Source organism: Mauremys reevesii, linkage group 14 (assembly GCF_016161935.1).
Source record: "Mauremys reevesii isolate NIE-2019 linkage group 14, ASM1616193v1, whole genome shotgun sequence".
Classification (NCBI taxonomy): Eukaryota; Metazoa; Chordata; order Testudines; family Geoemydidae; genus Mauremys; species Mauremys reevesii.
The window spans coordinates 610950-638839 of record NC_052636.1 but is presented as its reverse complement, the minus strand read 5'-3'; the positions used below and the strand labels follow the sequence as shown (position 1 = coordinate 638839).

Genomic DNA, 27890 nt, shown 5'->3' with positions numbered 1-27890 from the left:
CTTTGTTAGCGACACAAAGGCCGGGGCGGGATTTTGCCAAGAAGGGGAAACAAATTTGATTTCTTCTGCGAAAAATAGATCAGGGAATTTTCCTGGAATGGGGGTGAGGTTTCAGCCAGAGCTCATGACTGTGCAAAGGAGATTTTCTTAAGGGGGGGGAAAGGCTTTTTTTGGTTCATTAAAAAAATACTAATAAATAATCCAGCAAATATTCCCCCCCCCCAGACTCTGAGCTGAAATGCCTGGCCGGCTTTCCAGGGCTCGTTGGAGGTCGGTTATGTGGGTCCCGTGCCCTGCAGCCCCCCGCTGACGTGGCGGGGGAGGGCTCAGGAAAAAGGAAAAGGGGTCTGCGAAAAATCGCAACAAAAAAATGAAGAAATTTAAAAAAAAAACTGGTTTTGTCTTAAATTTTCCTGCGGGACAATTTCGATGTCCTGGCGGGAATTCAAAAGCCGCCCGATTTTTGATTGGGACGGGGTGGCAGCTTCGTGGGAGATGTAGTTCGAGCACCTCGTGCCCCCCTTTTCTGGGCTGGACTCCATCTCCCATGATGCACCACTGCCGCCGCTACTGGAGGGGGAGGAGTGCATTATGGGAGCCCCTATGGGAGACGCAGGCCAACCCCATAGGAGGCAATGGGCCCCCCCCATGAGGCCAAATAGAAAATTTGTCATTTCTGAGGCATATGTTTTTCCGACCAAAAGCCGTAACTTTCCAAAGCAGACGCGTTTCCCGTGCGGCAGACGCCCCCCGGGGCAAATCATTCTCCTTTGGAGGGGAAAATTTCCAGTCGACGCTGGCGCCGAAGCTTCAACGCCGACCGCTTTTCTCCTAAGTGTGCGTTGGGCGTTAGCCATCGCGCGCCGCCGGCGGGAAGCGAATTAAAACCTGTTTCGCTCCAGGCTGCGAAGACGCGATGCGCAGGCGGAGCGAATCGAACCGGTTCGCCGAGAAGTTCAGCGCAGAAAGAGCGACCCTCGCGGGCCTTCTTGGCGCACCCGAGAGAGGCGGCAAAACGATCTCGTTCTCGCGGGGAGAGCCAACGGCCCGGAGCCGGCCCCGTTCCCAGGCCGGAGAGAAACGTGGCAGGAAACGGTCGAGGCGATGAGCGGCTCCGGGGCGTGGGCCGGAGTCACTGCAGGGGAGCCCGTCGGGCCCGGTCCCCCCTCGCCGCGCAGGCCGGAGCGCGTCCTCCCGCCCCGCGCTAGTTGAAGTGGAATTTGAAGTGGAAGTTGCCAGAGCCGAAGGGGTTGAACTCGAAAGGCCAGTGCTGGGGGTGCCCTCCCGCTCCTTGCTGGTTCTCGGGGTCCAAGGGGTCCTCTCCGGAGTCGAACTTCTGCCGCATGTCTGGGGGGGGGAAAGGCGGGGATCAGGACCTCCCCACTAGGCACTGCTGCCCGTGGCCTGGGAGGAGAGAGTTTCTGCCAGGCCCCCAGGGCCGAGCCCCTACCTGGGTCCGTCAGCACCTCCTTAGCGGCCGCGATGTCGATGAATTTCCTCTCCGCCTCCTTCTTCTCGTCCGGGGACTGGAAGTTGTCGGGGTGCCATTGCTGGGCCAGCTTGCGGTAGGCCTTGATGATCTCCTGCTTGTTGGCGTTCCTGGGGGGGAGGGGGGGGGGAGACATGGAACAGAGAGCGCGGATTGGAGGGGGGGGGTCCCGTCTACACTAGCCGGGCCGCCAGAGACTCCAGCCCAGGGGTCTCAAACTCAAAGGACCACGAGGGCCACATGAGGACTAGTGCATTGGCCCGGGGGCCGCGTCACTGACACCCCCCCCCCCCCCGCCCTCTGCCCCGCCCCCACTCCACCCCTTTCACGAGGCCCCGCCCCTGCCCCGCCTCCGCCCGCCCCTTCCCTGCCCCCATTCCAACCCCTTCCCCCAAATCCCCACCCCAGCTCCGCCCCCTCCCTGCCCCCAGGGTGTGGGGTGTGGTAGGGAGTCAGGGTGTGGGGTGCAGGAGGGATGAGGGGTACGGCAAGGGGTCAGGGCAGGGGGTCGGGGTGCAGGAGGGGTGCGGGGTGCAGCAGGGGGTTGGGGTGCAGCAGGAGGCTCAGGGCAGGGGTCGGGGTGCAGGGTGTGGCAGGGGGTCAGGGGGTGCAGGGTGCGGCAGGGGGCTCAGGGTGTGGGATGTGGCAGGGGCTCAGAGCAGGGGTTGGGGAGCAGGAGGGATGCGGGGTGCAGCTGGGGGTCAGGGCAGGGGTCAGGTCAGGGGATCGGGTTCAGGAGGGGTGCGGCAGAGGGTTCAGGGCAGGGGGTTGGGGTGCAGGAGGGGTGTGGCAGGGGGTCGGGGTGCAGGGTGTGGCAGGGGGCTCAGGGTGTGGGATGTGGCAGGCAGCTCAGGGCAGGGGGTTGGGGTGCAGGAGGGGTGCAGCAGCGGGTCGGGGTGCAGGGTACAGCAGGGGGTTCAGGGCAGGGGGTCGGGTGCAGGGTGTGGCAGGGGTTCAGGTCAGGGGATCGGGTTCAGGAGGGGTGCGGCAGGGGGCTCAGGGCAGGGGATCGGGGTGCAGGAGGGGTGCGGCAGGGGGTCGGGGTGCAGGGTGCAGCAAGGGCTCCGACAGGGGGTTCGACTGCAGGAGGGGCTCGGGGGGGGCTCCGGCCCGGCGCGCACCAGGGGCAGGTCAGGCTCCCCGCCCGCCCTGCCCCCGCGCCGCTCCGGGAAGCGGCTGGAACGTGGGGGAGCAGGGGCACGGGGTGTGTGTGTGGGGGGGGGGGGGTGTTGCTGTGCTTCAGCCACCGCCCCAACAGCTCCCATTGGCCGGGAACGGGGAACCAGAGCCGCTCTAGGTAAAGGTGGGGGAGGGCGGGGGGGCCGTGAGGGGACCCCCCCCCCCGTCTAGAAGCACCTCCATGGGGCACAGAACCCGGGCTCTGATCCAGGGAAGGTCTCAGACCCAGCAGCTGGACGTCGATGCGGGACAAATTCCCCCTGGCCCGTCGGGTGGCGGGTGTCATAGCCCCCGTACTGCGAGCCGCGAGGGGAGATTCCCCCACACCGCCGGTTCGAACCCCGGCCTGGCCAGTGACCCCCACCTCCGGATCCCCAGGATCTTGTAGTAGTCGCGCTTCCTCGACTGCTTCAGCAGCTTCTGGGCCCGCTCCAGCCCTTCCTTCACCTCCTCGTTTTCCCCGTCCAGCTCCTTGGCCGCCTGGTAATCCTCCACCGCTGCGGAGCAAGCAGAGCTGCCTCACGCCGTGCCCGGCTCCCCGCGCGCGGCCCGGCTCCCTGCACCAAGGGACCGGCCCGGAGCCGTCACTGCCACCCGCGGGCGTTCGGGTGCCCGGTTCTCCTCCGCGGGGCCGGGGAAACTACAGCTCCCAAGATGCACCACGGCGACGGCGCTCCCTTGAGGGGCGATCACGGTGCATCATGGGAGATGGAGGGCCCCCGCGGGACGCGCCCACGATGCTCCGGGGTCTCTCCCCCCCGCTGCTGTAGTGCAGCGTGGGAGCCCCTGGCGGAGGGGCCTCGTGGAAGGCGGAGACCCCCCGCAAACACAGCTCCCGCCCGCCCCGCCTCCCATCTCGAAGGGGGTAGATCGGGGGCGGGGGGTGTCGTGGGAGTCATAAGGACCCCGAACTACAATTCCCAGAAGGCAATGCCTCCCGCCCGCAAGAGGGAGGACTGCAGAGCATCATGGGATATGCAGTCTCACAAGGGGACCCCCGGCCCCAGAACGACGTCACCCAGGAGGTACCAGTTTTCAGCTGGAATTAGTCCAGACTCGATTTCTGCCCATTTTTTGAAGGGGGGGGGGATTTTCCACTGAAAAATTTTGGCAAAAAAGCCCTTCCCCCTGCCCTGCCCCCACTATACCCCACACCACTCCCCTCCCCCAGCTTGGATAGAACCCAGGAGTCCGGGCTCCCACCCCCTCCCACCTCACTGGCTCCCAGGCATGCCCCCCACCCCCACCCTCTCCAGGACACACGCACTGGCCCTACCCCACTCCCCCTCAGAGCTGGGAGCGAACCCAGGAGTCCGGGCTCCCAGACCCGCCCCGCTACACGAGTCCCGACCCCCCGGGCGGTGCTCCAGCCACTAGGCCGCGCTGCCTGCCAGCACGGGGGCGGGGGCTCCTTCCCCGAGGGCGGCGGCATCGCCGGCAGCCGGCCCCGAACGTTCCCCACGGGGAGAGGGCTGCTCCGGCTCGGCCCCACGCCCGGGCCCCCCTACCTCTCTGGAAGTCCCCGTTCAGGACGTAGGCCTCGGCCCGGTCCCGCAGGACGAAGACGTTGCGCGGGTCCCGCTGGTGAGCCTCCGTGCAGACCTCGACGGCTTCCTGCGGCCGTTTGCTCTGGCGGAGAGGGGGGAGAGGGGGGTCAGGCTGCGGCCGTGGGGCTGATCCACCCCTCTAGATTACTGCACTCCAATCCCCGCCACGCCCCACTGATCCTCCGCCCCATGCTGTCTGGGCTGGGCACGACTGCCCCCACCATCTCCAGGACACCCCCCCACGGCCCCGAGACCCGTGCCCCACACTCTCTGAGCCATGTCCCCCCCATCCTCTCTGGGATGTGACCCATTAGCCCTCCCAGACACGCCCCACGCCCCCCACCACCCCGCTCTGGGCGTGTGCCGCTCCCTCCCCGGACACACGCCCGGTGTTCCCGCCGCAACCGCCCCCTCTCCCGTCGGCCCGCGCTGGTGGGCGGGAGATCAACACACCCCGGGGGTGTTAATCCAGCCGCATTCGCCACCCGGGGACCCCCCCTAGTGTGGGGACCGCTTACCCTGGGAAACTCGGGCGTGTGGGGCACACACGGGGGGAGACAGAGGGTGACCAGACGTCCCGCTAAAATCGTGACCATCCCCATATTTGGCTGGTGGTCCCACATCCCGAGACGCAATTTGTCCCAATATTTCGCTCCGCCGGCAGCACCCAGCCCCCCGACGGAGCTGCGTTGCGCCAGCCCCTCGCCCGCCTTCGGAGGCCCTCCCTCACCGGCCCCACGGCAGCGCAGGGAAGGGTCATTTCTCCCCATGTCACGGAGGGAAACTGAGGCATGCAAGGTCAAGGCACCGTTTTCAAAAGCGAGGCCTTTCGACCGAGTCGCTTTAGGGGGCGGAAGCACGCGGCGGCTTTCGAACGCGCTGCCGTCGGTCCCACCGCAGCCGCACCAGAAATCGAACCCAGGAGTTGGGATTCCCGCAAGTCGGGCGACTGGGTAATTGGCCAGCACCTCCGAGAGCCCCCCGAGGGGGGGGTGTTTTTGCAGGCAGGGTCTCTCCTATCCTAGGATAGTTTGGATTTCCCATCAGAAAACCAGAACAACTGCAGGTGCCGAAACTGGGGGGAGGAGGGAAAAAAAACCTGATTTTTTGTACCCAAAGTTGAATTTTCCGGCCGGAAACGAACCCCTGATTTCGGACCCGTCCTAACCCCAGGAGAGGGGCACCCGGAGCCAGGCCCAGCGAGCGCAGGACAGGCCCAGAGCCTGTGCTTTGGGGGAGCACAAGCACCCGCTGGTGGGCTCTGCCCCGTCTCCCCAATTGCCGCGACCCCTGGAACCAGCGCGGGGCCTACGGGCCGCCCGCAGGGGGCGGGGCTTAGCGCCACGGCCAATCACAGAGCTCGCACAGCCCCTTTACAGAGAGCGGGGGGGGGGGAGCAGGCGCTGAGCCGGTCCCACTGCTGCCCCCTGCTGGAGGGGACGGGCCCTGCTCTGTGTCTGTGTGTGTGTGTGTGTCCCCCTGCTGCCCCCTGCTGGAGGGGACGGGCCCTGCTCTGTGTGTGTGTGTGTGTGTGTGTGTGTGTGTGTGTGTCCCTGCTGCCCCCTGCTGGAGGGGACGGGCCCTGCTCTGTGTCTGTGTGTGTGTGTGTGTCCCCCTGCTGCCCCCTGCTGGAGGGGACGGGCCCTGCTCTGTGTGTGTGTGTCTGTGTGTGTCCCTGCTGCCCCCTGCTGGAGGGGACGGGCCCTGCTCTGTGTGTGTGTGTGTGTGTGTGTGTGTGTGTGTCCCTGCTGCCCCCTGCTGGAGGGGACGGGCCCTGCTCTGTGTGTGTGTGTGTCACTGTAGCCCCCTGCTGGAGGGGACGGGCCCTGCTCTGTGTGTGTGTGTGTGTGTGTCTGTGTGTCACTGTCGCCCCCTGCTGGAGGGGACGGGCCCTGCTCTGTGTGTGTGTGTGTGTGTGTGTGTGTGTATGTGCTGCCCCCTGCTGGAGGGGACGGGCCCTGCTCTGTGTGTGTGTGTGTGTGTGTCCCTGCTGCCCCCTGCTGGAGGGGACGGGCCCTGCTCTGTGTGTGTGTGTGTGTGTGTCTGTGTGTCACTGTCGCCCCCTGCTGGAGGGGACAGGCCCTGCTCTGTGTGTGTGTGTGTGTGTGTGTCCCTGCTGCCCCCTGCTGGAGGGGACGGGCCCTGCTCTGTGTGTGTGTGTGTGTGTGTGTGTGTGTCTCTGCTGCCCCTGCTGGAGGACAGGCCCTGCTCTGTGTGTGTGTGTGCGTGTGTGTCCCTGCGCGCCCCCGCTGGCGGGGACGGGCCCTGCTCTGTGTGTGTGTGTGTGTGTGTGTGTGTCTCTGCTGCCCCCTGCTGGAGGGGACGGGCCCTGCTCTGTGTGTGTGTGTGTGTGTGTGTGTGTGTCCCTGCCGCCCCCTGCTGGAGGGGACGGGCCCTGCTCCGTGTCTGTGTGTCTGTGTGTGTGTGTGTGTGTGTCTCTGCTGCCCCTGCTGGAGGACGGGCCCTGCTCTGTGTGTGTGTGTGTGTGTGTGTGTGTCCCTGCTTGGGGGGACGGGCCCTGCTCTGTGTGTGTGTGTGTGTGTGTGTGTGTGTGTGTGTGTCCCTGCCGCCCCCTGTGGAGGGGATGGGCCCTGCTCTGTGTGTGTGTGTGTGTGTGTGTGTGTGCGCGCGCCTCTGCCACCCCCTGCTGGAGGGGACGGGCCCTGCTGTGTGTGTGTGTGTGTGTGTGTGTCTCCCTGCTGGGGGGGACGGGCCCTGCCCGGTGTGTGTGGGTGTGTGTGTGTGTGTCCCTGCTTGGGGCGGGCCTTGCTGTTTGTGTGTGTGTGTGTGTGTGTGTCTCTGCTGCCCCCTGCTGGAGGGGACGGGCCTTGCTGTTTGTGTGTGTGTGTGTGTGTCTCTGCTGCCCCCTGCTGGAGGGGACGGGCCTTGCTGTTTGTTTGTGTGTGTGTGTGTGTGTGTGTGTGTGTGTGTGTGTGTGTGTGTGTGTCTCTGCTGCCCCCTGCTGGAGGGGACGGGCCCTGCTCCGTGTGTGTGTGTGTCCTGCCGCCGCCTGCTGGAGAAGCGCAGGGTCCAAGCCCTCACCAGGGGAATTCCCCCCCACCCCAGGTCAGATCGGCAGGGACCCAAGGGGGGGGGTCTCCCCGCTCAATTCCCTGCCGCGCAGGGGCCTCGGCTCGGCATGGGGCGCACACCAGGCGGGTCCTGCCGAGGAGCGAAATGCTTCGCACTCTGCCCAGGGGGAACGGAACGGCCCGTGGCTAGGAGACCCGGCTACAGCCAATGGGCCCTTCTGGCCTCAAACCCGACGAAATCTAGGAAATGTGGCGAGGAGTCTGTGTATAAACACCCCCCGCGCCCCACCCCAGAGGTGGCCGCATCTCAGCACCGGGCGAGGAGTCTGTGTATAAACACCCCCTGCGCCCCACCCCAGAGGTGGCCGCATCTCAGCACCGGGCGAGGAGTCTGTGTATAAACACCCCCCGCGCCCCACCCCAGAGGTGGCCGCATCTCAGCACCGGGCGAGGAGTCTGTGTATAAACACCCCCCGTGCCCCACCCCAGAGGTGGCCGCATCTCAGCACCGGGCGAGGAGTCTGTGAATACACAGCCCCCACGCCCCACCCCAGAGGTGGCCGCATCTCAGCACCGGGCGAGGAGTCTGTGAATACACAGCCCCCACGCCCCACCCCAGAGCTGGCTGCATCTCAGCACCGGGCGAGGAGTCTGTGTATAAACACCCCCTGCGCCCCACCCCAGAGGTGGCCGCATCTCAGCGCCAGGCGAGGGGTCCCCGTATACACAGCCCCCGCGCCCCACCCCAGAGCTGGCCCCATCTCAGCGCCGGGCGAGGGGTCCCCGTGTACACAGCCCCCGCGCCCCACCCCAGAGCTGGCCGCATCTCAGCGCCGGGCTAGGAGTCCCTGTGTAACCAGCCCCCACGCCCCACCCCAGAGGTGGCTGCATCTCAACACCAGGTGAGGGGTCCCCGTGTACACAGCCCCCACACCCCACCCCAGAGGTGGCCGCATCTCAGCACCGGGCGAGGAGTCTGTGTATAAACACCCCCCGCGCCCCACCCCAGGGGTGTCCGCATCTCAGCACCGGGCGAGGAGTCTGTGTATAAACACCCCCTGCGCCCCACCCCAGAGGTGGCCGCATCTCAGCACCGGGCGAGGAGTCTGTGTATAAACACCCCCCGTGCCCCACCCCAGAGGTGGCCGCATCTCAGCACCGGGCGAGGAGTCTGTGAATACACAGCCCCCACGCCCCACCCCAGAGCTGGCTGCATCTCAGCACCGGGCGAGGAGTCTGTGTATAAACACCCCCTGCGCCCCACCCCAGAGGTGGCCGCATCTCAGCGCCGGGCTAGGGGTCCCCGTATACACCCCCCCGCGCCCCACTCCAGAGCTGGCCGCATCTCAGCGCCGGGCTAGGAGTCCCTGTGTAACCAGCCCCCACGCCCCACCCCAGAGGTGGCTGCATCTCAACACCAGGTGAGGGGTCCCCGTGTACACAGCCCCCACACCCCACCCCAGAGCTGGCTGCATCTCAGCACCAGGCAACGAATCTGTGAATACACAGCCCCCGTGCCCCACCCCAGAGCTGGCTGCATCTCAGCGCTGGGCGAGAGTCTGTGTATACACAGCCCCGTGCCCCACTCCAGAGCTGGCTGCATCTCAGCGCTGGGCTAGGAGTCTGTGTATACACAGCCCCGTGCCCCACCCCAGGCCCCACCCCAGAGCTGGCTGCATCTCAGCGCTGGGCTAGGGGTCCCCATATACACAGCCCCCACGCCCCACCCCAGAGGTGGCCGCATCTCAGCACCGGGCGAGGGGTCCCCGTGTACACAGCCCCCACACCCCACCCCAGAGGTGGCTGCATCTCAGCACCGGGCAAGGAATCTGTGAATACACAGCCCCCGTGCCCCACCCCAGAGCTGGCTGCATCTCAGCGCTGGGCTAGGGGTCCCCGTATACACAGCCCCCACGCCCCACCCCAGAGCTGGCTGCATCTCAGCACCGGGCGAGGGGTCCCCGTATACACAGCCCCCGTGCCCCACCCCAGAGGTGGCTGCATCTCAGCGCCGGGCTAGGGGTCCCCGTATACACAGCCCCCACGCCCCACCCCAGAGGTGGCTGCATCTCAGCACCGGGCGAGGAATCTGTGAATACACAGCCCCCGCGCCCCACCCCAGAGATGGCCGCATCTCAGCGCCGGGCTAGGGGTCCCTGTATACACAGCCCCCGTGCCCCACCCCAGAGGTGGCCGCATCTCAGCACCGGGCTAGGGGTCCCTGTATACACAGCCCCCGTGCCCCACCCCAGAGGTGGCCGCATCTCAGCACCGGGCGAGGAGTCTGTGTATAAACACCCCCCGTGCCCCACCCCAGAGGTGGCCGCATCTCGGCACCAGGCGAGGAATCTGTGAATACACAGCCCCCTTGCCCCACCCCAGAGATGGCCGCATCTCGGCACCGGGCGAGGGGTCCGCGCCCATACAGCCGTCCCAACCCCGCTGTTTGCGTCTCCCACCCCCCGGGGGGCGCTCCCACAGGCTCTCCCCGCAGCACGCGGGGCGGACGCGGGCGCGAGGCCGGGCTCACCTTGGACAGGCAGTGACAGATGCGCGCCTCGGCCTTGACGACATAAACCTCCACTTGCGGCTCCGTCTTCATGGCCGCTTTGTACTTGTCGATGGCTTCCTCGTACCTGGGCCCGGGAACGGCACGGGTCACCCGCCGGCGGGGCTCGAGCGGGCAAGGGGGCGGGGAGGGGAACGGAGCACCCAGAACACGCCAGACCTAGAGCCGGGGGGGGGGGGGGGGCATCCGGGGGCGAGATCCCAGAATACCCGCCTGCCCCCAGGATTCCTGTATAAACAGCTCCCTGTGCTCCACCCCAGAGGCGGCTGCATCTCAGCCCCTCCACTACTCCCAGCAATCCAGGGGTTGCTCCCCAGAGAGTCCCACCCCAGAGGCGGCTGCATTTCAGCGCTGGGTCAGGCGTCCCAGTATAAACAGCCCCCCACCGCCCCGCCCCAGAGGTGGCTGCATCTCAGAGCTGGGCGAGGAGTCCCTGTATAAATGGCCCCCGTGCCCCACCCCAGAGCTGGCCGCATGTCAGCGCTAGGCAAGGGGTCCCCATATAAACAGCTCCCAGGTCCCACCCCAGGTGGCCGCATCTCAGTGCTGGGCGAGGGGTCCCGATATAAACAGCTCCCAGGTCCCACCCCAGAGGTGGCTGCATCTCAGCCCCTCCACTACTCCCAGCAATCCAGGGGTTGCTCCCCAGAGATGCAGCGGAGGGGTAGGGGGGGATTTCAAGGCACCCCCTGGAGCCACGGCCCACCCGGCTGGGAGGACCCCGCCTCTCACGGCCCCCGGCTTTATGGGAAGCGGGCGGGCCGGGCCGTCACCTCTGCGCTCGGACGTGCTCCTCGGCCGACTCCAGCTGCTTGGAGAGCTTCTTGACCTGCTTGTAGTGGGCGAAGCAAGCCTTGTCGTCCTGGTCCAGCTTGAGACATTCACGCACCTGCCTGGGGAGGGGAGACCGGGGACAGGTGGGGCGGGTGGCTGGGAGACGCGGGGGTCCCCCACCCTCCGAGATCCCGGCGGGGCTCAGAGCCAAAGCCTGTCACCTCCGGGGCAGGGTTTCAAGGTGGCCTGGTGGGGGAGGTTCCCCGTACCCGCCCCCAGACATCCCACGCCGCCTCGTGCCCCCCCAACTCACGCCAGGGCCTCCTGGTGCTCCCCCAGGCCGTAGTAGAGCTGGCTGAGCTTAAGGAAGGCCGCCCGGTTGTCGGCGCGGAGCTTGGTGGTGGGTTTCAGGTCCAGGATGGCCTGGCCATAGTCCCCCAGCAGGAGGTGGCACTCGGCGCGCAGCTCCTTGGCATCGGGGTTCCACGGGGAGATCTGCGGCCGAGGGAGCAAAGGGGAAAGGTGAGAGGGGCTGGACCCCGCCTGGCCTGAGGGCGAACTGCACCCTGGGAAAGGCGGCTTTATGGTGTCCTTCCACCAGAGCGGGGAAACTGAGGCAGGGCCGGCCCAGGGGGACTGCACAGGGAGCTGCGTTTGGAAATGCTGCCGCATTGCCCCGTGGGAACTGTATGCCGGGTGCCCCATCTCCCCATTCTCTGCGATGGGCGGGGCTTCCCGGCCGGACCGCATCTCCCATGATGCACCACAGCCAGGGACTCCCATCATGCCTCACCTTCCCTCCCCACAAGCGCCGTGTACCATGGGAGATGTAGTTCGGACCAGACTCCCAGGGCAGATATCATGGCAGCCTCCGCCTCTCGGAGGGTGAGGGGACGCATCGTGGGAGGCCGTGGCCGTGGTGCATCATGGGAGATGTAGTTCAGACCAGACTCCCAGGGCAGATATCAGGGCAGCCTCCAGCTCTCGGAGTCCGTGGCCATGGTGCATCATGGGAGATGTAGTCCCGGCTGGGACCCTACAGGTGAAGCGGGTTGTGATGCACCAAAGAGTGACCCGTGCGGGGGTCAAAGCACCTCTGAACGGCTCAGGCCGGCAGCGCCCCCTCTCCCCAGCTCGGAGACGGCGCAATTCCCCCCACCCCCCAGCACATACCTCGACGGCTCGCTCCAGGATGCCGATGGCTTCCGCGTAGTCTGTCCTCTGATAGGCCGCCCGGGCCTCCTGCATGCTCACTTCCAGCTCGGTGAGCCTGGCTAGCTGGGTCTGAGCCTCCTTGTGGCCGGGGTCGCTCTGCAGCTGCGGGGGGCGCAAAGGGGGAAGCAGAGGGGAGGGGGGAAAAAACCAACAAGGATTGGCAGAGGCCCGGAGGGGGTCCCCCAGCCAGTGCCCTTTGGGGACCGAGGTTCCATTCCCACGCCGCTCACGAGGGGGGTCCCTTCTCGCGGCACTCACCACGGCTTCGAAGTCCTGCTTGGCCTGCTCCGTGTTCCCCTGCTTCAGAAGGACGTTACCCCTCTGCAGCCGGGCCTGGGGAGGAGAGAGAGCGAGAGCAGATTCCCAGTGATTCAAACCGAGGGAAAGTTCTTAACGCTTAAGCCCGGCGGGTTGTGCTCCGACGCCTCGCCGAATCGGGGCCTTCACGGCCGCCACCACGGAGGTGCCACGTTCCCGGGGGGAGGTTTGCTAAAGCAGCCGAGGAAGGAGCCTACGTGGCACGGGAAAGTCAAGGCTATCTTAACGTTTCGGACCTAGCGCCTTTCGTCTATGGAGCGCAGCGCCCGTGCCAGAGGAGAGTCAGCGTCATTATCCCTGTTTGACAGAGCGGGGAAACTGAGGCACGGGGGTTCTCACATTTTTTTTTTTTTTGCTGGGACCCACTTGGAAAATATTTCAGGTTCTGAAGACTCCCCCTCCCCCCGTATACCAGGCCACCCTTACTTCTGCGCTGCTGCTGGGGGGCAGTGCTGCCTTCGGTCAGCAGCTGCTTCTCTCCGATCACCCAGCTCGGAAGGGCTCGGATGGTCAGCCCCGTATGTGGCTGGCCACCAGAAGGCCTGGCAACTTGCAGCCTCCCTGTAATAACCTCGTGACCCCCAGCTTGAGAACCCCCCCCCGGCTAGATTTTTAGGGGCATTCTTACCTTTAAAAAAAAAAAACAAAAAAATCTGGCCCAAGTGACTTTTAAAATCAGAACCAGCCATTTCCTCCCAGGGTCCCGGTACGCTGCAATCAGCGACCCACGGCACAGCCCAGGTCGGCCGACTCGGGCTCGCGGGGCTAAAAACTGGAGTGTGGCCACTTCGGGTTAGCTGGAGTCCTGGCTCTCAGATCCTGCATGTCTGCCCGGCAACTTTTAGCCCAAATTAATTGCCCAGGGTACTGAGACTCAGGGCTGTGAGGTTTTTATCGCAGCCTCGACATCCCCTCTAAGGCCTGCTCTGCTTCAAAGAGGAGTCCGTTCAGGAAAACCTCCCATTTTGATTTTAAAACGGTCAGTGATGGGGAATCCATTAGCCCCGTCTGACCGATGGACAAACTGAGGCAAAGTGATTTGCCCAGGGTCTGGGAACAGAATCCGGGTCTCTAGACTAGCCCACGCTGCCTCAAGCAGGAGCTTTTGCAAATCGCAACCTGCTTTCAGTGGTGTCTCCCTTAGGTACCTTGAAAACCCTGGCCATAAAAAAAAACATATTTAGGGAGAATTAAAAACAGGCAGCCGGATTTTCAGGGTTTTAGCTGGCTCTCCCTGTTGCACCTCCGGCATACCAAAGCAGTTCACAGACCCTAGTTAACCCCAGGCAGGGAGTGTGGTTAGCCCCAGAGAGGGAAACTGAGGCACCAAAAGAGGCCGGGCCTGGCCTCAGGCCCAGCTGGGAGGCAGTCGGGCGAATCCCCCGAGCTCTCCCAGTCATGTGCCTTAACTACCTTGTTCTGGCCACAAAAGCAGAACGGCAACACTATTTACACGTTTATGTCAACACGCATCCGGCCGAACCGGTTTTGAATCAGTTTTGGCAGCTCAGTGCTGGCCGGGAATCATTCTGAACAGCTGTGTCTGAGCTCAGGCAGAGAGAGAGAACGCCTAGGATAGCCAATGCCTAGTGGTTAGAGCTAGCGCAAGGGAGACCTGGGTTCGAGTCCCCGATCTGCACGGTTTTCGGCTCAGGGATTCGAGAGGGGAATCTCGAGTGGGTAACGTTCTCTCTGTATTCGGCGACCGTCGCTGCTGGTATCCTGCGTCCAGCCGCAGGGTTCCACCACTCCAGAAGGATGTGGATGAACCGGAGAAGCTACGGGAGCGATTGGAAGATTGGAAACCATGCCCGAGAACGAGAGATGGCAGGAGATTGTCAAGCTAAACAGATCAGAGAGACGATGAAGGGGTGACCTGACCACCGTTTATAAGCACCAATGGGGAGAACAGCCACGTGATAATAGCTAGCTCGTCCATCTAGGAGAAAAAGGTCTAACCAGCTCCGATGGCTGGATATTGAAGTTGGACAAATTCAGTCAGAAAATAAGGCGTACATTTTTCACAGTGGGGGTAACTCACTACCGAAACCACCGACCGCCCCCGGCCGTGTTTAAATCTCGATCGGCTGCTTCTCGACGAGAGCTGCTGCAGTTTAACCTGGAGATATCTTGGGGAAGGTCTCTGGCGTTTATTACACAGGTGAGATGCTCAGAGTGGTCCTTTCTGGCCTTGGGATTGACGAATTTGGGTCTCCCACCCCCCCCGGGCTGAGCTCTCTGACCCCCCAGGGGAGAGCCAGTCTCCCCACTTGGCGTTAAGTACGTCAGTCGTCCTTCATAGAGACCACTCGCCTGGGCTATGGGAGCGGGGACCTGACCCGGGGGTGCCGTCCTGAGAACAAATCACCTTTTTCTGACCGAAACAAATTCTCCATCGGGCAATTCCCGACCAGCTCCGGCTGGAACAGATCAGCAGCCGGGAGGGGCCTGAGACGACGGCCTTGGAGGGCCAAGCATGGCCCGGTTCAGAAGGGACCCGGCCCACAGCCCCCCAGGAGGGGAGCGGCGAAAGGAACCGACCGTTAGCCAGTCACCCCGCGAGCCCGAAGCGGGAAGAGCAGCTGGGACTTACGGCCAGGAAGTCGGGCTTGAGCTCAATGGCCTTGGACAGGTCGGGCAGCGCCGAGCGGAACTTGCCCATGGCCAGGTAGATGGTGGCGCGCTTGTAATAGGTGAGGTAATTCTTGGGGTCGCCTTCTGCAGAAGGGAGAATGTGTTACCGGGGTCCTGGCCCCGCCCCTGGTCGCCTAGCCCCGCCCCCGGTCGCCTAGCCCCACCCAGATCTGTTCTCCCTGCACACCCCGCCACTTCCCGCCAACCGCAAGGCCCCATTCACGGACCTGCCCCACAGCTGTCCCCCCCCCCAAACACCCCTCCCTGGCGCCGAGTTCCTGCCCACTGTCCCCAGGGCACCCCGGCGAGCGCGGAGGAGGCTGGCGGCCGCCGTGCTCCCTGGCCAGCCGGCGCCGCCCCGCGCCCGCGCCCACTCACCGACGGCGGAGTGGTAGTGAGACAGCGCCTCGGCCAGCTGTCCGGCCGCCAGCAGCTTGCGCCCCATTTCCAGGTGGTTCTCGATCTCCGCCTGCCCCGAGGCCAGCAAACCTGCAGCGGACAGAGCGGCTCAACGTCACTGAAATCCCCGTCTCCCCGACCCCGATCTACGCACCGCTCTGGGAGCCAGAGAACCACAGGGGCACCTCGGCGCTCTCCCCCCAGATCCGGCATCTGGGGGGTCTAAAGCATCCCGGCCTCCTTTGGAAAACCTCCACCGCTTCCCGAGGCAGCAGCATTGTCCATTGCCTGCTAGCTTGGCCACGCCCCCTTCCTATCAGCCCCGCCCTCTCTCCTGACCACGCCCCCATTCTATCGGCCCCGCCCTCACTCTCCTGGCCACACCCCCATTCTATCAGCCTGACTCTCCTGACCACGCCCTTTCTATCGGCCCCGCCCTCACTGTCCTGACCACGCCCCATTCCATCAGCCCTGCCCTCACTCTCCTGGCCATGCCCAGACCCCCCATAACCCCCTTCTACACTAGCCCCCACTCTCCTGGCCTTGCCCCCTTGCTACCTGCCCTGAAGCCACAACCCCACCCCACTCTTCAGCCCCTACCCCTCCCACACAACCCCACCCCCACTCTCCTGCCCCTGCCCCTCCCTCACTCTCTTGACCATGCTCCTTCCCCACCAGCCACACCCCCACTCTCCTAATCCCACCCCCTCCCATCCCCAGTCTTGGAACCCTTCGCCTTCCCCACTCTCCAGCCCCTGCCCCCTCCCACAACCCCCCCCCCCCGTTCCGGCCACTTTCCCACCAGCACCACCCCCTTTCTCCTGACCCCACCCCCACGCTCCAGGCCCCGCCCTGTCCCTGCCAATTACGGGGGCACCCGCCCGTGGCGTCCCTCGGGTGCCCGGCTGTCCCCATTTGGTAGGAACAGTCCCCACATTGGGGGCCTTGTCTTACTTAGGCGCCTATGGCCCCCCCCCTCGATTTTTCACACTTGCTTCCCCTGCTCTGCGGGGGGGAGGGGGGAGCACTAGGGGGAGGAGCCAGCAGCAGGTGGGAGGAGCTAAAGAGCAGCGGGCTGGTGGAGAGGGCGGGGCTAGTAGGGAGGGGCGGGGCTAAGACGTCAGATGGTCATCCAGGTGGGGGGCGGGGCTAGCCGCGGCCCAAGGGGCGGGGCCAGCAGGGAGAGGGCGGGGCCAATGCAAAGGTGGTCTTCGCTCTAGGGGCGGGGTCAGAAGGGAGGGGGCGGGGCCAGGTCAGAGGGTGGTCGTCCAGGTGGGGGCGGGGCTAGGAGCGGCCCAGGGGGCGGGGCCAGACGGGAGCGCGCGGGGGGCTGGCCCTGCGGGGAGGGGCGGGGCCAACGGCGAAAGGGGCGGGGCTAGCCGCGCGGGAGGGGGCCCCGCACACGGGGCGGGAGGGGGACTTCCGGCGCGTTGCCATGGTTACCTGGGAGCTGCAGGTCCAGCAGGACGCAGAGCAGGGAGGCGGCCCAGAGCAGCCGCCGCCCGCAGCGCCACAGCCCCGGCCCGGCTCCCCGCCCGGGCTCCATAGCACCCCCGCTCCGGCGCCAGCCCCGCACTTCCGCATACCGCACTTCCGGCCGCTCTGGCCCCGGCCTCTCCGTGGTAGCGGCGTCACTTCCGCCGGCCCTTCTGGCCGCCGCGCTCTATGGTACGGGCGCGGCCCCCTCCGCTCTAGCCGGCCGCCTCTATGCCCCGGAGGACCGCGGCCCCACGCGCTCTCTCTCTCTCTCAGGCTTCCGCGTTCCCCTCCCCTCCCTCCCGCCGGGCGCGGTTGACCAATCGGGACGTTCCCCTGTGCAGACGGGCAGCGCCGGAAGCCAATGGGCGCCAGGGGGCGGGGCCTGGACTGGGGGCGAGAGGTAGGTGAGGGAGGGGAAGGAGGGTCCTGGGAGGGGGGGATCTTGGGGGGCAGGGAGGGGGGATCCTGGGGGTGGGAGGGGATCCTGGGAGGGCAAGGGGTCTGGGAGGAGGTCCTGGGGGCTGGGACAAGGGGTCCTGGGGGCTGGGAGGGGGGATTCTGGGGGGGCTGGGACAAGGGTCCTGGGGGGGCTGGAACAGGGGGTCTAGGGGGGATCTTGGGGGGCAGGAACAAGGGGCTGGAATGGGAGGGGGTTCTGGGGGGCTGGGACAAGGGGTCCTGGGAGGGGCTGGGAGGGGGATCTTGGGGGCTGGGACAAGGGGTCCTGGGAGGGGCTGGGGTTGGGGGCTGGGAGGGGAAAGTTGAGATTTCTGTGGATCCCCCAAGTGGGCGGGGAAAGCCCCCCCCCGTGTTGGGGAGAGGAGCCCCCCCCCATGTGAAAGGGGGCAGGGAGCAGGTCACTGAGGGGCCTCCCTGCATGGGGGGGTGGGGAGTGCCTGGGGGATCACTGGGGCCGAGGGAGGGGAGTTCCCCCCCCATGAAGGGGAAGGGGGTGTTCATTGGGGGGAGTCCCTCCTGGGGGGGTCATAGGTGAACCCCCCTGAGGAGGGAAAGGGGTGGCTGGGGGGGAGTTGACGTATCTGAAGAACCCCCCCCTCCAGGGAGGTGGGTGGGAAGGCCTTGAGGGGAGAGACAGCCCCCCCCCCAGGAAGGGAAGGGGTGTGTGGCTGGGGGGGAAGGTTGGGGTCTTTCAGGAGGAGCCCCCCACATGGAGGGGGCAGGGGTCTGGGGCTGAGGGAGGGGGATGGGTCAGTGGGAGAGGAGAGCCCCCTATGTGAAAGGGATGGGGGGGGCTAGGAGGGGCTCACTGAAAAGCCCCTTTTGTAGAGGGGAGGGGAGGCATTGGGGCGATCTACATTGAAAGCGGGGGTGGGGGCTGCCGACGTCCCCCCAGTGTGGAAGGGGAACTGGGGGGTCGTAGGAATGGGAGTCCCAGGAGGAGAAGGGGGGAGAAGCCCCCTGCTCAGGAGCACTGGAGGGTCAGGATTGGGGGCTGATCCTGAGGGGTGAGGACCCCGCAGGGCTGGATCCAGGGGCCCGGGCTGCAGCGAGGGGCTGGCCCGCGACACGGTGCTGCAGCCCCATGTCCAAGCCGTTCCCCTGCCCCCCAACTCCCCCCGTCTCTCCCCAGCAGGCCGGGGGGCGATGGAGCCAGACTGCAAGCGCAGGAGGATGGAGGAGCCGGCGGACCCCCCGTGGGAGCCGGTGCTGGTGCTGCCCGAGCTGGAGTCGCAGGAGGTCGAGCTGACCCCGGCCTACGCCGCCCCCGTGCTGCTCCGGACCGAGACGTCCCGCCTGGTGCGGGAGCTGGCGGCCGCCCGCCCCCTGCCGGAGCTCCCGCACCTGAAGCGGGTGCGGGCGCGGGGGGGGACCCAGCCGCTGGAGGTGCTCCTCTGCCCGGCCGGCCCCTCGCCGGGCGCCTCGCAGCCGCTGGCGGAGCTCCTCCCCGCCGGACGGGTGGACGTGCACGGCCTGGGGGAGCCCTTCCTGGTGCAGGTGCCTGCCCGGGCCCCCCTCACCCGGCCCCAGTTCGAGGCGGCCGCCCGGCACTGGCCCACCGCCTTCCACGAGAACAAACGGACCAGCCGGGCTCTGGCCGGACGCCTCTTCACCCCCCAGGACAAGGCGGCCATGGAAGCTCACATGGAGCAGGCCGTCCGGGCCGCCCGCCGGGGGGCGGAGCTGGGCATGGTGCCGGCGGGCGCCGCCGTGGTCGAGCCGGCCACGGGGCGGGTCCTGGCGGTGGGGCACGACTGCCGGAACGGCCTCCACCCGCTGCTCCACGCCGCCATGGTCTGCATCGACCTGGTGGCTCGCGGCCAGGGCGGAGGCGCCTACAGCTACCGGGATTATCCCGCCTGCTCCTTCCTGCCCCTGGACAGCTGCCCCCTGCCCGGCGAGGGGCTGCCCTACATCTGCACCGGCTACGACCTGTACCTCACCCGGGAGCCCTGCGTCATGTGCGCCATGGCCCTGGTCCACTCCAGAATCCAGCGGGTCTTCTACGGCGCCGCCTCCCCGCACGGCGCCCTGGGCTCCGGCTACCGCCTCCACGGCCGCCCAGACCTCAACCACCGCTACGAGGTCTTCCGGGGCGTCCTGGAGGGGCCCTGCCGCCGCCTGGGCCGGGAGCCCGCTGCCCGCTAGTAGCCCGTCTGTTTTAACAAGCCCAGCTGGACATGGGGGGGATTTTAAATAAAGTTGTTTTAATGGGGATCTGGCTGTGTTATGTGCCGGGGGGGAGGGGGTCGGCCACCAAATCTGTGCCCGTTTGGGCTGGGGGGGCTTCCTGGGTGACCAGATCACCACACTAAAATATGGGGACACATTGGCCCCGCCCACAGTCCACCCCCACTCTGCCCCCACCGAGCCCCGGGTCCCGCCCTCTCCCCACTCGGGGCCCCCCCGCCACCGCATCCTTCCTCATCCCCCAGCCTGCCGCTGGCTCGCTGCGTCCCTCCTCAGTCCCCCACCCACCGCTCCTTGCGGGCCAGAGGGGGGATCTGATCGCTCTCTATAAAGACATCAGAGGGATAAATCCCAGGGAGGGAGAGGAATTATTTCAGCTCAGCGCCAATGTGGACACAAGAACAAATGGGTGTAAACTGGACACTAGGAAGTGTAGACTTGAAATCAGACGAAGGTTTCTAACCATCAGAGGAGTGAAGTTCTGGAACAGCCTCCCAAGGGGAGCAGTGGGGGCAAAAGACACATCTGGCTTCAAGACTGAGCTTGATAAGTTGATGGAAGGGATGGTAGGATGGGAGAGCCTCATTTTGGCAATTAATTGATCTTTGATTATCAGCAGGTAAATATGCCCAGTGGTCTGTGATGGGATGTTAGATGGGATGGGATCTGAGTTACGGCAGAGAATTCTTTCCTGGGTGCTGGCGGGTGAGTCTTGCCCACATGCTCAGGGTTTAGCTGATCGCTATATTTGGGGTCGGGAAGGAATTTTCCTCCAGGGCAGATTGGCAGAGGCCCTGGAGGTTTTTCGCCTTCCTCCGCAGCGTGGGGCACGGGTCACTGGCTGGAGGATTCTCCGCAGCCAGCTATAAGATGACGAGCTTGATTGATCCCGGCAATTGCACAGGAGTAACCGATTTAAAGCCCCGCGGGACAGGACGGGAGACTCAAAGAGCTCGGCTACAGACTGGGGGACACGGGACTCTGAAAAGGATCCGGGGGGCAGAGTGGACAGACAACTCCACGTGATGCTGTAGCCAAAGGGGCTGTTATGGGTCTGCAGGGTCTGGTCTATGCCCCAGCCAGCATCCAGTCCCCTGGGAGTGACCCCTTTAGGGGGCTGGCTCCCAAGATCTCATACTTTCCCCAAGACTCCAAAATTGGGCCGTCGGACGCCAGGGATCTCTCTCAATGGCTCCAGCGATGCGGGGTTTTGGCATGAGCTGGCACTGCTGCCAGCCTCCCAATGGTCATAAGGGAACGTTTATTTCACCAAGCAGAGCGATTTGAAAAGTTGCGAGTCAAAGTTCCGGAAACGAACGGTTCCCAGTAAAATAAATCCGTAAGATGCCTCCTTCTAGCCTCGACTTTCTGAACCAAATGCTGTCGCCTTGTCTAACGAAGTTGAGTTCGCCCCGTGACGTCTCAGTTGTTTTCCAGCCAGGTTGGCCGTAGTCCCCTTTTCACGACACAAGCCACACTCCGCAGCGAAGGAGCCCGGGCGACTCCTTGGCTTCTCCTGCTAGACCAGACTCGTGCTTTGAGCTTACTCATAAACACGATACCCGCCTGCCGTGGGTTTCTCCCTGTAGCGCTCGTGATGGCGTCTCACCTTCACCGTCTTGATTGGTTGCGCCGGGTGGAAACAGACGTACGTTGGAGAAGACGCAAGAGAGACATTTTGCAAATGACCGGCCCGTTACTGGCTGTCGGTAGGAGCCACCGATTCGGCACACAGCCAGTGGATCCCTATGCACCCTTCATGTCCTCAGGGGTCCCTGGGTCACAGACATCCAAGATATTGAGCAGATTCCCCCACTGATTTCCTTCTTGTGGCTCCTCTGACCCTGCTGTAATTGTCCATGCCTATCCCACCATAGACTCATGGAAGATCAGGGTTGGAAGGGACCTCAGGAGGTATCTAGTCCCACCCCTGCTCAAAGCAGGACCAAACCCAACTAAATCATCCCAGCCAGGGCTTTGTCAAGCCTGACCTTAAAAACCTCTAAGGAAGGAGATTCCACCACCTCCCTAGGTAACCCATTCCAGTGCTTCACCACCCTACTAGTGAAATAGTGTTTCCTAATATCCAACCTAGATCTCCCCCACTGCAACTTGAGACCATTGCTCCTTGTTCTGTCATCTTCTACCACTGAGAACAGTCTAGATCCATCCTCTTTGGAACCCCCTTTCAGGTAGTTGAAAGCAGCTATCAAATCCCCCCTCATTCTTCTCTTCTGCAGCCTAAACAATCCCAGGTCCCTCAGCCTCTCCTCATAAGTCATGTGCTCCAGCCCCCTCATCATTTTTGTTGCCCTCCGCTGGACTCTCTCCAATTTTTCCACATCCTTCTTGTAGTGTGGGGCCCAAAACTGGACTCAGTACTCCAAATGAGGCCTCACCAGTGCTGAATAGAGGGGAATGATCACATCCCTCGATCTGCTGGAAATGCCCCTACTTATACAACCCAAAATGCCGTTAGCCTTCTTGGCAACAAGGGCACACTGCTGACTCATATCCAGCTTCTCGTCCACTGTAACCCCTAGGTCCTTTTCTGCAGAACTGCTGCCCAGCCATTCGGTCCCTAGTCTGTAGCAGTGCATGGGATTCTTCCGTCCTACGTGCAGGACTCTGCACTTGTCCTTGTTGATCCTCATCAGGTTTCTTTTGGCCCAATCCTCTAATCTGTCTAGGTCCCTCTGTATCCCATCCCTACCCTCCAGTGTATCTACCACTCCTCCCAGTTTAGTGTCATCTGCAAACTTGCTGAGGGTGCAGCCCACGCCATCCTCCAGATCGTTAATGAAGATATTGAACAAAACCGGCCCCAGGAGTTGGGTGATGTTATTGACATGAACTGGGACCGTACAGGTCATTGGTGCAACCAAGGTCCCGTAGTGGCACCAAATCTTGTCTAAAGGGGGTCAAATAAGGTGTCTAAGACAAGGCTCTGGTTTGTAGGGTGCTGGGAGGAGGCCGTGGGGAAGTAACCCAGGGAGTTGTAGCTGTCGCACAGCTGTACCAGGAGGCACTCTAGACAGCTGCGGTTGACAGCGCCCTGGGCTGGAACCCGGGGTAGAGGGTGGGCCCGGGTTCCCCTCAAACCTCCCAACTCCTGATCTGACACAGGAGGAATTGACCTGGGCTGTGGCGTCACCCAGAGGGGAAGGTCTCTGGGCTGTTCCCCGACTCACAGGGTGAATCCGTGAGGTGAGAAAAACCGCCAATAAGTGCAGGACCCACCAAGGTCGAGGAGGAGCTTTGTCACTGATGGTAGGAGAACGAGGGGATTCCTCTCTCTGTGAATGGAGACAAAAGACTGATTCAGTTCATAACAGGGGGGAAAAAAACACTCTGGGTCCGTTCACCAAGGAGATCCCCAACGACCACTGGTGGTTCATGAAAGGCAGGGCCCTGGCTCCTAGGGACTAGCAATCACTGCGACAGACTGAAGTGCGAGGTGACAATCTACTTTATTAGCTAGGAAAGGTAACTAGTCATAACTGTAGATCACATTTTGTGTGTGTGTGTGTGGTGGGGGGGAATTGTCTGTAACCACTTGTTTCCATCAATCCCGTTTGTTTCCATCTAAATCTCCCTTCGCAAATGCATTTCTTTCTGTTTGATAACTGCACTCGAGTGCTGCGTGTGACCCAGGAGCAGTGGCCTACAGTGAAATTGGTAACCTGGGATGGACCTTTGCTTCGGGAACAGAGGATCTGGGATTTCTCTGAGGATCTGGTGATGATCGGGATGCGGTGGGGGGGGCACAATTCATGCGGGACAAACAAGTAAATATCGGGACAGTCCCGATAAAATCGGGACGTCTGGTCTCCCTCTCACTCACATCCAGCTGGCAAAGGCAAAAGTCCTTCTTCCTTGTGGCAGGCGACAAGGAGGAAACTCACAGCCCTCAGCATCCCGAGAAGGATCACGACCTGCGTCTCTGCTGATCCACCTGTGAAATCCACACAGGGGGAGCTCCCGACAGCACAGCTCCCTGACTCAAAATACTCCTAAAACTCTCCTATGAAATCACGTTACATGCGCTCTTCCCCCCGGGAAAGGGTGTCGAGAATCCAGGCTTTCGGGGATACATTGCTTTCCTCAGGGCTTGTCTCCGTTCGAAAGGCTACAACCGCCGCACCTCTCCTTTCAGTGCACCCGCTCCGCTTTGCTCAATGGGATTAGATCAATGTAACTGGGCCGCTCGGGGGCGGCTTCTTCACATCCCCGAGCGACGTCGTCGAGCCAGCTTCGTTTTCTAGTGCGGACCCGGCCTCACTGAAGCCTCGGGAAGCATTTGTCTGTGTGGCGGGGGGATGCAGAAGGATTTAACCACCCGGCAGTGCAAGCGAAGGAGGAAGGTTGATTTCAATTTGACGCTGTAGCTCAGGGGTTCTCGTTTTGTACTGGTGACCCGTTCACGTAGCGAGCCTGAGTGCGACCCCCCTTTTCAATTAAAAACACTTTACATATTTCACACCATTATAAATGCTGGAGGCAAAGCGGGGTTCGGGGTGGAGGCTGACAGCTCACGACCCCCCACGTAATAACCGCGTGACCCCCTGAGGGGTCCCGACCCCCCAGTTCGAGACCCCCGGCTGTAGCTGAAATATGGACGATGATTTGGTTTCAGCGTCCACCAGCGCCGTGCGGACTGCTCTGCCCAGAAGAAGTTCTGCGGTCGGGGATTACGCCTGAACGGCCGGACACCGCTTGGGATGCCTGTTGTAGGATCCATACGGTTTTAGCATTGGTCGTCCGAATGCGAAGCCGGGATGAGACGGACGACTGGAATCCAATGCGCTAGCACGGCTGACGCTGAGTGATTTGCTGAGTGGGCCGTAACTTTGCGAGTGTCGGCTGAACCAATCGTTCATTCAGTGGCGTTTTCGCAGTTCGTGGCTTGACTTGTCTCTTAGTTTAATGAAATGGCTCACGGGGGTATCAGATCGTTTTCCCCTTACGCAGCGTGGGACAGAGCCCCACAGGCTGCGGACGGAGATCAGCGGGCCCAGCTCAGCGCCAAATCGGCTCCCTCTAAATTAGCCCTTTGGGCAGGACCGGCCTGAGCAATAATGGTCCCCATGGCCAAACTTACACTCCCCCCCTCCCCCACTGCCTCAGGCCTCCCCACCCTCCCTTCCCCCCTAACCCCTGCCCTGGGCCCCCTTCACCCCTAATCCTGCTCTCCCTTCACTCCCAACCTCTCCTCCTGCCCCGAACCCTGCCCTGGGCCCCTTCACCCCTAATCCTGCTCCCCCTTCACTCCCAACATCTCCTCCTGCCCCCTAACCCCTGCCCTGGGCCCCCTTCACCCGAATCCTGCTCCCCCTTCACCCCCAACCTCTCCTCCTGCCCCCTAACCCCTGCCCTGGGCCCCCTTCACTCCGAATCCTGCTCCCCCTTCACTCCCAACCGCTCCTCCTGCCCCCTAACCCCTGCCCTGGGCCCCCTTCACCCCTAATCCTGCTCCCCCTTCACGCCCAACCGCTCCGCCTGCCCCTAAACCCTGCCCTGGGCCCCTTCACTCCAAATCCTGCTCCCCTTCACCCCCAACCTCTCCTCCTGCCCCCTAACCCCTGCCCTGTGCCCCCTTCACTCCGAATCCTGCTCCCCCTTCACTCCCAACCGCTCCTCCTGCCCCCTAACCCCTGCCCTGGGCCCCCTTTCACCCCTAATCCTGCTCCCCCTTCACTCCCAACCGCTCCTCCTGCCCCCTAACCCCTGCCCTGTGCTCCCTTTCACCCCTAATCCTGCTCCCCTTTCACTCCCAACCGCTCCTCCTGCCCCCTAACCCCTGCCCTGGGCCCCCTTCACTCCGAATCCTGCTCCCCTTCACTCCCAACCTCTCCTCCTGCCCCCTAACCCCTGCCCTGGGCCCCCTTCACTCCGAATCCTGCTCCCCCTTCACTCCCAACCGCTCCTCCTGCCCCCTAACCCCTGCCCTGGGCCCCCTTCACTCCAAATCCTGCTCCCCCTTCACTCCCAACCTCTCCTCCTGCCCCCTAACCCCTGCCCTGGGCCCCCTTCACTCCAAATCCTGCTCCCCCTTCACTCCCAACCTCTCCTCCTGCCCCCTAACCCCTGCCCTGTGCCCCCTTCACTCCGAATCCTGCTCCCCCTTCACTCCCAACCTCTCCTCCTGCCCCCTAACCCCTGCCCTGGGCCCCCTTTCACCCCTAATCCTGCTCCCCCTTCACTCCCAACCGCTCCTCCTGCCCCTAACCCCTGCCCTGTGCTCCTTTCACCACTAATCCTGCTCCCCGTTCACTCCCAACCGCTCCTCCTGCCCCCTAACCCCTGCCCTGTGCCCCCTTCACTCCGAATCCTGCTCCCCCTTCACTCCCAACCTCTCCTCCTGCCCCCTAACCCCTGCCCTGGGCCCCCTTCACTCCAAATCCTGCTCCCCCTTCACTCCCAACCGCTCCTCCTGCCCCCTAACCCCTGCCCTGTGCCCCCTTCAGGCCGAATCCTGCTCCCCTTCACCCCCAACCTCCTCCTGCCCCTAACCCCTGCCCTGGGCCCCCTTCACCCCTAATCCTGCTCCCCCTTCACTCCCAACCGCTCCTCCTGCCCCCTAACCCCTGCCCTGGGCCCCCTTCACCCCTAATCCTGCTCCCCCTTCACTCCCAACCTCTCCTCCTGCCCCCTAACCCCTGCCCTGGGCCCCCTTCACTCCGAATCCTGCTCCCCCTTCACTCCCAACCTCTCCTCCTGCCCCCTAACCCCTGCCCTGTGCCCCCTTCACCCCACTCCTGCTCCCCCGTCACTCCCAACCGCTCCTCCTGCCCCCTACCCCCTGCCCTGGGCCCGCTTCACTCCGAATCCTGCTCCCCCTTCACTCCCAACCGCTCCTCCTGCCCCCTAACCCCTGCCCTGTGCCCCCTTCACCCCTAATCCTGCTCCCCTTCACTCTCAACCGCTCCTCCTGCCCCTAACCCCTGCCCTGTGCCCCTTCACTCCAAATCCTGCTCCCCTTCACTCCCAACCTCCTCCTGCCCCTAACCCCTGCCCTGTGCCCCCTTCACCCCTAATCCTGCTCCCCCTTCACTCTCAACCGCTCCTCCTGCCCCCTAACCCCTGCCCTGTGCCCCCTTCACTCCAAATCCTGCTCCCCCTTCACTCCCAACCGCTCCTCCTGCCCCCTAACCCCGGCCTGGGCCCCCTTCACCCCAAATCCTGCTCCCCTTCACTCCCAACCTCTCCTCCTGCCCCTAACCCCTGCCCTGGGCCCTCTTCCTCCGAATCCTGCTCCCCTTCACCCCCAACCTCCTCCTGCCCCTAACCCCTGCCCTGGGCCCCTTCACTCGAATCCTGCTCCCCTTCACCCCCAACCTCCTCCTGCCCCTAACCCCTGCCTGTGCCCCCTTCACCCCAAATCCTGCTCCCCTTCACCCCAACCTCCTCCTGCCCCTAACCCCTGCCCTGGGCCCCTTTCACCCCTAATCCTGCTCCCCCTTCACTCCCAACCTCTCCTCCTGCCCCCTAACCCCTGCCCTGTGCCCCCTTCACTCCAAATCCTGCTCCCCATTCACTCCCAACCGCTCCTCCTGCCCCCTAACCCCTGCCCTGGGCCCCTTCACCCCAAATCCTGCTCCCCTTCACTCCCAACCTCTCCTCCTGCCCCCTAACCCCTGCCCTGGGCCCCCTTCACTCCGAATCCTGCTCCCCTTCACCCCCAACCTCCTCCTGCCCCTAACCCTGCCCTGTGCCCCCTTCACCCCAAATCCTGCTCCCCCTTCACCCCCAACCTCCCCTCCTGCCCCCTAACCCCTGCCCTGGGCCCCCTTCACTCCCAACCGCTCCTCCTGCCCCCTAACCCCTTGCCCTGGGCCCCCTTCACTCCGAATCCTGCTCCCCCTTCACCCCCAACCTCTCCTCCTGCCCCTAACCCCTGCCTGGGCCCCTTCACTCCAAATCCTGCTCCCCTTCACCCCAACCTCTCCTCCTGCCCCTAACCCCTGCCTGGGCCCCTTCACCCCTAATCCTGCTCCCCTTCACTCCCAACGCTCCTCCTGCCCCTAACCCCTGCCTGGGCCCCTTCACCCCTAATCCTGCTCCCCTTCACTCCCAACCGCTCCTCCTGCCCCTAACCCCTGCCTGGGCCCCCTTTCACCCCAAATCCTGCTCCCCCGTCACGCCCAACCGCTCCTCCTGCCCCCTAACCCCTGCCCTGGGCCCCCTTCACCCCAAATCCTGCTCCCCCTTCACTCCCAACCTCTCCTCCTGCCCCCTAAACCCTGCCCTGGGCCCCCTTCACCCCAAATCCTGCTCCCCCTTCACTCCCAACCTCTCCTCCTGCCCCCAATCCCTACACTGTGCCCCCTTCACCCCTAATCCCTTCACCTCCCTCCTGAGCTCCCTGCATCCCCCTCCTGCACCCAGGTGGGGAAGTGACCTGGATGCAAGGAGCTCTGGTGTGTGTGTTGGGGGGACTGTGTGAAGGAGTGTGTGTCAGTGTGTGTCAGTGCGTGTGTGTGTGTGTGCCTCAGTGAGTGAGCGCGCTGTCTCTTTAAGAAAGATCTCAGGGTCAGGAACCTGAACTAGGCTTGTTCAGACACAAGCAGCTGCCGGCAGCTCCGGCCCCAGAGAGGCAGCAGCAC

The 27890-nt window shown here is 63.9% G+C and overlaps 2 protein-coding genes across 5 annotated transcripts; one reads left to right on the top strand and one right to left on the bottom strand.

Annotated features, from left to right (window-relative positions):
• Positions 1 to 180: 180 nt before the first annotated feature.
• Positions 181 to 16761, bottom strand: LOC120381814 (dnaJ homolog subfamily C member 3-like). 2 transcript variants are annotated; one of them, XM_039499952.1, is made up of 12 exons: positions 16743 to 16761; positions 15136 to 15246; positions 14717 to 14841; positions 12064 to 12138; positions 11764 to 11907; positions 10904 to 11085; positions 10590 to 10709; positions 9778 to 9883; positions 4177 to 4297; positions 3033 to 3165; positions 1451 to 1599; positions 181 to 1347 (listed from the first exon to the last, which is right to left on the bottom strand). In XM_039499952.1, exons 2-12 carry the CDS (start codon positions 15200 to 15202, stop codon positions 1205 to 1207), a joined length of 1365 nt encoding a protein of 454 aa, XP_039355886.1. In that variant the 5' UTR covers positions 15203 to 15246; positions 16743 to 16761; the 3' UTR covers positions 181 to 1204. The 2 variants fall into 2 exon arrangements, with proteins under 2 accessions (XP_039355886.1, XP_039355885.1); XM_039499951.1 differs by having other exon boundaries at positions 16600 to 16758.
• Positions 16686 to 19305, top strand: ADAT3 (adenosine deaminase tRNA specific 3). 3 transcript variants are annotated; one of them, XM_039499972.1, is made up of 4 exons: positions 16686 to 16824; positions 16909 to 17035; positions 18227 to 18963; positions 19000 to 19305. In XM_039499972.1, exons 1-4 carry the CDS (start codon positions 16822 to 16824, stop codon positions 19240 to 19242), a joined length of 1110 nt encoding a protein of 369 aa, XP_039355906.1. In that variant the 5' UTR covers positions 16686 to 16821; the 3' UTR covers positions 19243 to 19305. The 3 variants fall into 3 exon arrangements, with proteins under 3 accessions (XP_039355906.1, XP_039355904.1, XP_039355907.1); XM_039499970.1 differs by having other exon boundaries at positions 18227 to 19305; XM_039499973.1 differs by lacking the exon at positions 16909 to 17035 and having other exon boundaries at positions 16692 to 16824; positions 18227 to 19305.
• Positions 19306 to 27890: the final 8585 nt, after the last annotated feature.

Bases quoted from the DNA above. Each gene is read 5' to 3' on its own strand.
- LOC120381814 (XM_039499951.1), bottom strand. From the start codon at position 16,702: ATGGAGCCCGGGCGGGGAGCCGGGCCGGGGCTGTGGCGCTGCGGGCGG. The intron at 4,298-9,777 runs GTGAGCCCGGCC...CCTCTCCGCCAG, and splicing joins TCTGTCACTGCCTGTCCAAG to AGCAAACGGCCGCAGGAAGC. The intron at 1,348-1,450 runs GTAGGGGCTCGG...TCCCCCCCCCAG, and splicing joins GGAGGTGCTGACGGACCCAG to ACATGCGGCAGAAGTTCGAC.
- ADAT3 (XM_039499970.1), top strand. The intron at 17,036-18,226 runs GTAGGTGAGGGA...GTCTCTCCCCAG, and splicing joins GCCTGGACTGGGGGCGAGAG to CAGGCCGGGGGGCGATGGAG.